Source organism: Psammomys obesus, unplaced genomic scaffold, assembly GCF_907164565.1.
Source record: "Psammomys obesus unplaced genomic scaffold, mPsaObe1.curated_primary_1811, whole genome shotgun sequence".
Lineage (NCBI taxonomy): Eukaryota > Metazoa > Chordata > Mammalia > Rodentia > Muridae > Psammomys > Psammomys obesus.
The window spans coordinates 2773225-2785115 of NW_026593947.1; the positions used below are offsets into that span (position 1 = coordinate 2773225).

The 11891-nt window shown below is 54.3% G+C and overlaps 1 protein-coding gene across 1 annotated transcript in view; it reads left to right on the plus strand.

The window, feature by feature from the left end:
- The first annotated feature begins 2832 nt into the window (after window positions 1-2832).
- The window catches only part of Pcnx2 (pecanex 2), a 71709-nt gene continuing 62650 nt past the window's right edge, over window positions 2833-11891 (plus strand). The window contains exons 1-4 of the mRNA XM_055617565.1: window positions 2833-2985; window positions 8955-9160; window positions 10419-10542; window positions 11050-11086. Coding sequence (XP_055473540.1) covers window positions 2833-2985; window positions 8955-9160; window positions 10419-10542; window positions 11050-11086 — 520 coding nt within the window. The remainder of the gene's footprint in view (window positions 2986-8954; window positions 9161-10418; window positions 10543-11049; window positions 11087-11891) is intronic.

Consider the following 11891-nt stretch of genomic DNA (forward strand, 5'->3'; position numbering starts at 1 on the left):
CAAAACAAAACATGTTGATTCCCTGGCAGAAATAGCAGAACAAAAGGGGCTTAGATCTGTTGTTTTTACAACAGGGTGGGCTGTGTACAGCCCTTAGAGAGAAATCTCATTTTTATGCAAACCAATCAGAAATGATTAGGATATCCTTAGCAAGAATAACAAAAAGCCTGGAGAGATGCTAGAGAGAAAAGGTTCCAGAGGATGGTTTAAACCCTGATATAAGAGTTCTCCTCGGCTTACTACCCTTATATCCACTCAGATGGGACCCTGCTCATTTTGAATTTTACCTTTGGGCCTTGTATTTTAAACTGCTTGATGGCTTTCATGAAGCAATGCTTGGGAGCTTAAAAAATACAGAGTGCAGTTACAGAATCACCCCCCAAAATCTGAGCAGAGTGACCTAGGCAATAGAGCAGCTTTGCCTTAATGCGGAAGAGCATGAGGAGGTTTGGTTCTGTTTCTGCTGTTCCCTGTTTTGTTTGTTTTCAGACTCTGAATCTGCTGTCTGTGAGTGGCAGTGAGCTTCACTTTCTTCAGAGGGTGGCGGGAAAGAGCCTGTAGGGGAACAGTTCTCAGGTAATGGTTCTCACCAACATTAACACTCCTTTTTTTGAAGCAGGTTCTGTTGTGCAGCTGTGCTGACCTTGTGCACACTTCAGAACACAGGTTTGCCTGGAACTCACAACAGTGCCCCTGTCTCAGCCTCCTGAGTGCTGGGGTTCTGAGTGTGAGCCCTCAGCCAAGCTCAGCACTTCCTAAGAGAGCAAGGGGGTGCCAGGGCCCTCCCCTCAACTTTCAGCGGGTTCCCCAGCCCAGGAAGGCACCTTCACAGATACATTTTCTAGATCTTCTATTCTTATAATTTCTATTGTGTGTGGTGTGTGTGTGTCTATTTGTGTGTGTGCATGGGTGTGCCCAGGTGCAGCAACTGGAAGAGGACATCCAGTATCACCTCATTTTGTGCACCTTTGAGATAAAATCTGGCCCTGGACCAAGACAAGATGTCAGTCTGCCCAGGAAAGAATGCTCTCTTCCCCACAACGCAGCCTGTTTCAAAATTCGCAAGGCCAGCTTTGCTCATCTGTAGAATAAGAGCGCCAATGAGTGGAGCTTTTCCTATTCACCTTATCCAGCGCCCAGTGTGTCCACGGTTACCGTCTCTGCTGTGTTAACTATTGACTCACCTCGAGGACACACACTTAGCCTGAGTGGTTACTTTCTATTTCTGAGGAATTGCCTCCTCTCTCTGTTAATTTCTTCACTTATACTCATTAAAGTCTTCTAACTGCTTTAGGCTTGTTGTCTTTTCTTCTTGATTTCAAAAACTCTGCTTTATTCTCACTGCGTCATGCACTCCCTGACCTGTGCTTTATTCTCACTGCGTCATGCACTCCCTGACCTGGCTCAGCTGTCGATACAAAGGGTCTTGTACACTAACTACATAACCCAGTGCGACACACAGGAGTTCATTAACTGTGGTCACTTCCTGCGGGAAGGGTTCTGACTCTGGACTCAGCTCAGGCCCTCCGAGGCTTCCCAAGGGCCGGGCATTCTGCACTGAAACTAATTCTTTCTTCACTGTATAATTTGCTAAAGGAATTATTTCTTCTATGTCAGTGTCCTAGAGTTTATTTTAAAGCTAATTTTTGCTTGGTTTGTATCACATTTTCGGTTTGGGATCATTGCACACTAGTTTCGTATTTTAGTCATTTTCTTGCTTCTTCAAAACCTATCACGTCGAAACTCAGAAGTTTCCTTCATTATTTCTACCCTGAGCGGCAGGCGCCCTGGCCTCATTGTACGGAAAATTAAGGGGAAATCACCACCTAGAGTAAATACCATCCCCAGACACACAGAACACACAGTGACATATGTGAGAAGTGGCCAAACGAAAGTGAAACATTAGAGCCCTCGTTTTGCAAGCAAGCCTTCCACTGTAAAGAGTTCGCCCCGGGGTCCATCCTCGCCTGTTGGGCACCAACAGTGAGCTGGCTTTGCTCGGGTCTAGCAGCGATCTAGCGCCACCTAGCGTTATCTCAGTGCTGTGAAGGACGGCCACGGATTTCCAGGCCAGCCTGAGCCACGTAACCCCTCTCAAGCCAGCTCAGTGTCTGCAGAGACCCTGCCCAGCGAATAAAGTAAAACAACGTAAAACTAAACCAAGAGTGGCTGATTGAGGCTCCGAAGATGATTGCAGAGGGCGGGGCGGTGGGGGGTACCGTCTGTGTGCCTGGCTGGGGGCGGGGAAGGGAGCTTCGGGGGAAGAAGACGTCAGAGCAGATGTGCCAGGCGGGAAACTCCAGAACCTCCAGTCTGTGGCCAAGGCCGCGGGACCGGAGCCTCGCAGGAGCTCGGGGCGCCTTGCTCTGAGGGCTTCAAGCTTTGAAGTCAGACAAGCCGCAGAAGCCGGGAAGGCTCCTGTCCGTGGCTCTCACACCGGAGCATTCTTGGGTCTCACACCCAGCACACTCACTCTTGGGGAACACAGGGGAAAGGGCCGTGGAGCCCAGTCACCAAGACGGGAGTGGGAGGGAGAGAACTCCGCGGAAAACTGGGGCGGGCGTGGGGCGGAGCCGCGGGAGCATCCTAAGCGGCGTCGCGGAGCATGATGGGAAAATCCTCCTTCCCTTGGCCATGGCGCGCACCTGCCCCGCGGCGCCAGCCGGCTCCGGCACCCCGCTGTGCGGGTCCGGGAAGTCCAGCGTGTGCCGCGGTTTGGGCGGCGGCGGCGGCGGCGGCGGACGGGCCGCGCCTGGGGCACACCAGTGAGTGAGCCCCGGGGCGCGCCGGCTCCTGCCCGGCTCCTGCCCGGCTCCTGCCGGCTCCGCGGCCATGGCGTCCCAGGTGCTGCAGCTGCTCCGGCAGGGCGTGTGGGCCGCGCTCACGGGCGGCTGGTACCACGACCCGGAGCACAGCAAGTTCACCAACAGCTGCCACCTCTACCTGTGGTTGTTCCTGCTCCTGCTGCCGCTGGCCCTACACCTGGTGAGTGCCCAGGGCGGATGGAGGGCGGGGAGGACCAGGAGGAGGACCGGGAGGATGACAACGAGGAAGAGGAGGACGAGGAGGGGAGCCGCAGACTCTGCCCGGGGTGGGGAGGGGACAGTGACTTTTGAGAAGTGGAGACCAGAGAATGAGTGAGGGGGATCTGGGATCCCGCGGGGCACAGGGGAATCACGGGAAAGGAAAGACGCGTCTGGGACTCGGGACTGTGCGCTCGCGCTCGTTAAGAACTGTGCCTGGATGAGTCAGGCCCCGCTGCTGAGTGCTGAGACGGGCTTGTGGGCCTCACGCTCAGGGCGATGTCTGTGTGACCCCGTCGTGCGGGGTCACGATGCAAAGGCAATGAGAACTCCCCGAGGCGACCTGATTTCGGTTGTTCGTTTGTTCTGCTCTCTCCCTGCTTTACTTTAGGAAGACAGATTGCACCATCGCTTACTTAGCCGTTTCCATCAATTACTTTGCAATTTCCACACCGCGGTGTACAGAGCCTGAAAAAAAAAACGAAACAGGAGTGGCTCGCCGTTATACCGTATGCCGGAGCAGAATGGGAATGCCTGCTCGGGCATGGACACCCAGCGTGGGAGGCCGTGCAGGCTGAGTGTTCGCCTAGATGCCCTTCCTAGTGGCTTTGCGCGTCTGCAGCTGAGCCCGGGGAGGCTCCTTTCGGAAGCTGCCGGCGGGTCGGCTTGCCAGGCGGGCGCTGTGGAGATCGGGCGCTCCTCCACAGACCTTCAATGAGTTTGCACGGCTGACAGGTCCCCAGGCCGACATCCGGGAAGGCTGGTGGCTGGGCACCCCGGCTCTGGCCTGGCACCCCGGCTCTGGCTCTTTCTCCAGCCGTGTGTCCAGAGCTGCGGTTCTGAAGGCAGGTTGCCCCCGTTGGGTTCCGGATCCGGCTTTTTCCAGTTCCGGGACCTTGGGAGAAGTTAGCTCACTTTGGCTTTTCTTTTTTCTCGGCTGTGGAGCAAGAGAAACAAGAGAGGACTACAACCAGAATGTGTGGTGTGTGTGTGTGTGTGCACGTGTGCGCGTGCTTGCACTTGTAGGCATGCAGAGAGTTCAGGAAGACTTGTAGGGGTTCCATTGCATGAGTCGGGGGATCAGGATGAAGTCATGAGCTCAGCAGTGGCTGCCTTTACTCTCTTATTGGTGCCATTTTTGGGGGCCATGGGGCTCAGGGAGACACCACAGGGAAGCCTTGTCCAGCTCCGTCCGGCCCGGGCCTGGGCTCATCAGCTTCTTAGCCTGACGTTGCCAATGCTCCTGGCAGTTGGCTTTATAAGCGGAGGCCCTGGCAGAGGGTGACGGTGGCAGATGTCTCTGGCTGGCCTTCAGTATCGAAAAGACGAAAAGGACAAGGATGAAGCATGAGATCACGGGGCCTCCCAGCTCGGGGGAGGGGAGAAAGGGCTCCAAGGTGACACAGTCAGACTATCTACCCAGGGCAGGAGGAAAAGGGCACAATTGTCCTGTAAGAGGGAGCCTGGGGGAAGAAGGTTGAGCTAGACCATTGAGTTCAACTCTCAGTACAAAAAAAAAAAAAACCACTTAAAAAAACAAGAAACATACAAACAAACAAAAAAAACCCACAACAAACTTAAGGTAGAATATGAATTAGTTTCTCTCAAGGATCGTTTGTTGTTGTTTGTTGCTGCTGTTTTGTTTTTGTGTTTGAGACAGAGTCTCACATAGCCCAGGCTGGCCTTGGGATCCAAACCTCCTGCCACCCCTACTGAGTGCTGAGAGGACAGGTGTTGGCTTCTGGTTGTTAGTTTGAAAAAACAAAACAAAGTTGCAAGATTCGTACAAACAGTGTTACACCTTGTACACTAGAAAACACAAGTCTTGGCACTTCGCCAGGTGTTGATTACCATCCTGTGGCAAAGACCCTGACAGAAGCAGCTTAAAGAAGGAGGCTTTGCTCCCGCTCAGGGTTCCAGGGTGCGGTCGGTGGGGACAGGAGCGTGAGGCAGCAGAGAGAGGTGACCTGGTGCCCCCACCACTTCCTCCTTGTTATTCCGTTTGGGATGCTCCACAGTTAGGATGCTCCTCAACCCCATTCCCCAGCCTAGAGCCAGCATGCCCAGAGCCTTCTTCCTGACCCCAGCCCCGAGGAGCTGCCGGGATTCACCATCGCAAGGCTCACGCATCCACATCAGTCACTTCTTGTATTTGTGTGTTTAATAGTTGACATCGCATTTCAGAGTAGGTGATGGGCCACCGGCCTCGTAGCAACAACACTGTGCCTGGCCTCCCTCATCATCCTCACCCCGAGGGAGGCCCGACATGATGCCCTGTGTAATGTCTGATCCCTATGCAGATGCTCCCTCCGCGTCACGTCCCGCCAGTAGGGCATCTTGCTTTTCCTGGGTCTGAGATTCAACAGAGGACGCCGCGAGGCTTCGGGCTCCCTGACTCCAGAGGCTCCTCGGCCCCTTCTGGCTTTTGTGGCATGTAAAGTTGTGTAGACTGTATCTTGACTATTTCTCTGTGCTCCGGGCATCACGTGTGGCTGGGGCTTGGGGAAGGCTCTGTCGTGCAGCGTGTCAGGGGGACACGACACTCTCCCACCCTGCTGCGTGACTGTGGCCTCGGTCAGCGCACACGCGCTAGGTTTCTGCGTCGTGAGGCATGTATTTCCTGTCTGTGTTTAGCAGTGAGCTGAAAACTGCACACGTTCGTTGCCAGCAGTTTTAAACGCGCTGGCGGCCATAGGCTGGCTCCACACACTTACCTCAGCGCTGGCTAGACAGGGCCGCCTGTGGCCTCTGCCTCTTCCACGCTTTCCCGTCGCTCCCCGCGGCTGTGCTCTGTCTGCTTGTGTTGACTTCTTAGAAACTCTGTGTTGGCGTGACACGTGTTTGTGTCCCATGAGTGTGTGGAGGACAAATGCTGGCCTGGGCTGTCTTCAACTGCTCCCTGCCTATGTTTTTGAAACAGCTCTCTCTCTCTCTCTCTCTCTCTCTCTCTCTCTCTCTCTCGGGTTTCCCCAGTTCTAGGCTGACTAGTGAGGCCCAGAAATCTGTCCATCTCCACCCAGAGCTGAGGTTGCAGGCACGTACTTCCACACACGCTTTTGGAGTGGTGTTGGGGTTAAACTCATGTCCTTGTGGTTAGGCAGCAGGACCCTTCATCTGTTCCATCAGCATTTCTTTTTAAAAACTAATCACCTTATTTTTATTTTGTGCACGTTGGTGTTTTGACTTCATGTGTGTCTGTGTGAGTGTGTCAGATCCCCTGGAAAAGGAGTCACAGATAGTTGTGAGCTGCCGTGTGGGTGCTGGGAATTGAACCTGGGTCCTCTGGAGGAGCAGCCAGTGCTCTAACCACTGAGCAGTCTCTCCAGCCCCCAGCGCAGCACCTTTTGATGTTCGTAGTAACCAGTTTCTGCCCAAGGTCCTTCCCTTGGGGAGGGGCCTCTCAGGACTTGAGGCAATGTGGGTCACTGGAATCGGGGTCCCCGGGGGCCCAGGGCTGGGCTGGAAGACTGAGGTGCTCACAGCCTGAGGTCAGGAACCTCCTGCTCTGGGCCAGCGGTCCCCAACCTTCCTGATCCTGCCGCCCTTTAATGCTGCTGCTCATGTGGTGACTGCGACCATGAGCGCATTTTCATTGCTGCTTCATGACTGTGATGTTGAGTCTCTTGTGAATAGGGATGTAAAATGTCTGTGTTTCCCGGTGGTCTTAGATGATCCTTGTGAAAGGGTTGGTGGATTCTCCTCCCCCAAAGGGCACAACCCACAGGTGGAGAACCACCACTCCAGGCTTTGCCCGTCAGTGCTCCCAGCATCTCACAGCCCTTGCAACCCTCAGCTTCCTGCAGCGGTGAGCAGCTGCAGTGTCTCAGCCGCTGACACACGCCCTGTCCTGGGATACTCGGTATATATACCGAGTATCCGAGTATATGGATATTCCGAGTAAACCGAGTATTTTATATCCATATATCCATGTGTGTATACATATATGTATGTATGTATTGGGATGCTCAGCATATCACACACACACACACACACACACACACACACACATGCACACACGCACACTCGCACCAGTTTTTCTCCCAAATCTTTACCATTTCTGAAAGGCTCAGCAGTTAAAGTACCTGAAGGGCAAATGTGAGTTTGGATCTTCGGAAGCCTCAGAAAGCAGAGGTGGGGACTCCCCCAGAGCAGGCTGGTCAGTGTCTGTGGCTCTGCGTTTGCCTGAGAGAGCCTGCCTCAGTGGATACGGAGCGGCGGGGATGGAGGAGGACCCCCAAGCTGAGCCTCCAGTTTTCATACACACATCCACCCTTGTCCATAAGCACCATGGGTGTGCCACCATGCATGCCAGACACACAAACAGTCACCAACCCCACATATGAAAAGTGTGGGGAAGAGAGAGATGGGAGAAAGCTGAGGTGTATTCCATTGCTCTCCTCAGTCCACTGTTAACTTGCTTCTGAAATAAGATCACACCTCACTGCTTGATAACCAGGGGAGCAGAAAGATGTCTGACTGTAAGAAATATCCCAAGGAATCCTGGGAAAACCTTTTACCAGAAGCTGTTGGCAATGAACTATGAGCACATGGTCCCAGCTGGCAGCACTGCTGGGGAGCGCTGTGGAATCTTTGGGGGTGATGCCTCCCTGGAGGAGGTGGTTCCCTGGGGGTGGGCCCTGGGGTCACATAGCCCAGTCCAACTTCCTGTCCATGCTCTACTTCCGGTTCCCTCAAGCTCTGAAGTGGTCTGGAGTCCCGAGAGCATGCCCCTGCCAGCACAGGAGCCGCCTGCTGCCCAGCTTCCCCCTCAGTACTGGTGTTATGCCCTTTTCCTGAGACCTCCCAAAGACCTCCAGGAACTGACTGCTGCAAATACCTGTTTATTTAAACCCGTATTAAATACGGGTTTATGTAATACAAGCTCAAGCCTGGGCCACAAGCTCCCTGTGGAAATGGAGAGGAATGAGGGGGCAGGTCTGGGGAACAAGGTTTTTAAAGTTGAAAACCCCCATTGGGGAGTTTCCAAGCTTTGGCCTCACATTAAGCTGCTTCTTTCTGGTCACAGCAGTGAGTATGTGACCAGGGGTCACATCTTGTCCCACCAGCCAGGGGTGCGTCTTGTCCCACACTCTTCTTCTCAGGTGTGGGCCCGTCTGACCCACCAGCTAGGCAAGAGCATCTGCTCATGGTCCCACGTTACATGTTAAAGCTGTGTCCGAGTCTGTTACCTGAGTTGTTGGTAGGGCCCCTGGTTCGGAGCGTCAGTAGTGAGCAGTAGTGAATTTGGTGTGGTGTCAAGGGTGGAGGGGCCGCAACAGCAGGAACAGCGGCGGGAATTGGAGACAACAGCATCCCGTGCTTTCAGCAGCCAGACTCCAGCTGGCTCTCCCTTCCTAGGACCAGGATCATCAGCACACACCACCGTACCTGGCTCCGGTTCCAGGATCTGAGCCCACTCGCCCTATTCCTATGGAGAGCGTGTCACTGGCTGAGCCCACTCCACAGCCTCCATAGCTTTGTTCTGTCTTCCTCAGTGCTGGGGATTGAGCTTAGGATGGCCCACAGGCGAGTGCTCCAGCCTGTGCCGTGCTCCACCCTGAGCGTGCCCCACCAGGCTGTGCTCCACCCGGAGCCGTGCTCCCAGCCCCATTTTAGCTCCCGTAACAGCAGCACCCTGAGGCAACAGTGCTGACGTCATGTGAAGGATGACCCTGCCGCCTGCTGTAGCCCGCAGTAGCCCACAGTTCCGTAATGAAACACGAGTGTATGAGAGTCAGAGAGCTCAGGGGAGACCTGGGAAGCGACACAGACGGAAGGTAGCTAGGAAGACGCCTCTTCCTTTGCTGTTCTAATGGGAAATGTCCCCACCACAAGCACTGGACTCGCCTGGCCTGTGCTCAGGACACAGCTGTCTGTGCCCCAAGGCTTAAGGGAGCATGCAGGCCACAGCGCCCTTCCCTCTGCCCCCAGGCCTGCCCCCCGAGTGTCCTCACTGTGCTGTTCTACTGCGGCTCCGTGACCGTCTTCTTTGCCGTCATCAAGCTCCTCAGCTATCGCCTGCACCTCATGTTCGATGAGGGAGAGGTGGTCCAGCACCGAGCCCCGAGACAGAGGGATGAGCGGAGGCCAGAGGGGAAGGCCGGATGCCAGCATGCCGCCAGGCACAAGATCGCCAGGTAGCCATGTCCAGCAGAGCTGGCTCCCAGGGGGGGAGGCTTGGTTTAAAACGCTGCCACCTGGGTCGGCTGTAGCTCGGCCTGCAGAGTTCGCCTGGCACATGCACAGGCCTGGGCTCCATTCTCAGCACCAAAGAGACCTGCTAAATGACATGTGCTCCGGAAAGGTGGAGGCAGGGAGATCAGGGGTTCAGGGTCATCCACAGGTGCAGAGTGGGTTCCAGGCTACTCAAACCTTAGGCTCAAAATGCATACATACATATATACATACTCACATACATATATATACACATACATATATACATATATGAACCTACACATATACACAATACATACATATATACACATATACATACACACAAACATATATACATACATGCATATATATACATACAGATATACACAATACATACATATACACATATACATGTATACATACATACACACAAACATGCACATATACATACATGCATATATACATATATATACACGTGTATGTACACACATACATTTATACACATATATACACACATATATGTACATACATACATACATGCATACACAAATAAACAGGCTGTCTCCTACCTATGGATTTTATACGAGGGCAGACATCCCAGGCAAATGTGGGTTTGTACACTTTGCTTACATCTGAAACTGAGCTTAATTATTATTTTTCACAGTTTGGATGTGTCATCTGGCCTCCAATACAGCGTACACTCCTCTCTGAAATCCCTTTAGGCTGACAGTGCGAAACAGTCTGCTTAAGTGTTCTATCTTGTTGTGTGGCTTCGCCAAGCGCACCTGGGGACAGTGGGTACTCGTACAGAGGTCGCACACTGCACATATACAGTGAGGTCTGAGGGGCGCCATGCTCGCCTCGCTTTTCACAGTTTGCTTTAGGTGTGTCTCCGGCCTGCGAGGATACACTGAGGACCTGGGCTTGATCTGCAGAATTCGTGTAAAAAGCCAGACACAGAGACTCTCTCTCTCTCTCTCTCTCCCTCCCTCCCCCCCCCCTCTCTCTCTCACACACCCGCCACGGAGTGTCTCTCTCTCTCTCTCTCTCCCTCCCTCCCCCCCCCTCTCTCTCTCACACACACACACAGGGGTGTGAGGATGGAAAGAGGGAGTGTCTTCTAATTTTAGGGGAAGTTTGTGTGCTTTTAAGAAGATTGTGTGTGAGGACTAGCTGGGAAGGAGTGGGGAGGCCCGGGAGGAGCCGGCTCTCCGGTAACGTGTGCCCTTCTCCTGCCGGCAGTGACAGGCGGATTCACAGCAGCAAGAAGGAGGAGCTGCGCGGGAGCCTGGCCACACCGGCCACACCACCACTGCACGGCAGCTCCCAGGGCAGCGTGTACTCCCAGCCATCCTCGGGGGCTCTGGTGGGTGACGCCTTCCTGTCCTTCAGCTCGGAGCATAGTGGGGGTGGCTGAGCGTGCCAGGGTCCCCATGCTTCTCATGCTCCTCAGGCTGTGGGCTGCGGAAATGCCCGGGTGTGCCCTTGGGATCTCCGGGCACCGGCGAGCTCATCCCACTTTCCTGGTCCCCGGGCAGCCTCAACGTTGTACAGTTGTGCAGATTGTGTGAAGACTGTGTCTCTCTAGTGACAAAGTCACATCTCCCCAGCTCTTCCTGCACTAAGGCTTCTCAGGATCCCAGGGTGCAGGGTGGTTCTGTGGGTCTCCATTCACAGTGGTCATGTCTTCTGGCTCTAGCCTCATCCTTAGCATCCTCCCCTCGCTGGCGAGCTCGGCCACCTGGGGACGAGTGCACTCACGATGCCTCTACACGTGGGCACGGGTGCTGAGGTGTGGCCGAGTGTGCCAGCCGGCCGTGTGGCCTGTGCGGCGGGCCAACTCCCAGCTAACGTCTGCTCTCTGTCTCTGCAGGAGCTGCCGGCACAGGAGACGGCAGAGGACCTGAAAGGTACCATTCTCACCCTCGGACATTTAATCCCCGTGGGGACAAAATTTTTGTTTGTAAGGTTTATTTTTTAATCATGTGTATATGTGTGTTTCTGTGTGTGCATGTACGCTCTCACAAGTGAGTACAGGGGCCAGAAGGGGGTGCCAGACGCCCTAAAGCTGGGGCTCACAGGCAGTTGTGAGCCGCCTGCCATGGGTGCTGGGCACGGAACTGGCTCCTCCACACAAGCAGTGAGCCTCCCCAGGAGCCAGGGAGGAGGTGATACGGGTCTGCGCTGTGAGGCTCTCGTGGAGGGCGTGTGACTGTGTTGAAGGCTGTTTGGTTGCCACGGTGAGGTTGTGGCTGGCTTGGAGCAGGCAGAGGCTGGGTGACATTTAAGGGTCAGGTGTTGCACACGCCCGTGTCTCCAGAGCGAGGAATGTACTTCCAGCCTGACCACTGGCCCAGGTATTTCCCTTGGTTTAGCGGGATCGAGGAACTTGCCCAGGAGAAGGTGATGGGAACAGAGCCAGGTCTCTGCGACCATAAGGCCCAATCCTGTGATTTGGACCACGCTGCTCTGCCTCTTGAGGCTTCAGAGAAAAGAAAGGGGGAAAGAGGAGAGAGGGGAGAGAGAGAGGAAGGAAGGAAGGAAGGAAGGAAGGAAGGAAGGAAGGAAGGAAAGGAAGGAAGGAGAGAAGGAAGGAAGGGAGGAAGAAAGGAAGGAAGGAAGGAAGGAAGGAAGGAGGAAGGAAGGGAGGGAGGAAAGAAGGAAGAAAGGAAAGGAAGGAAGGAGAGAAGGAAGGAAGGAAGGGAGGGAGGAAAG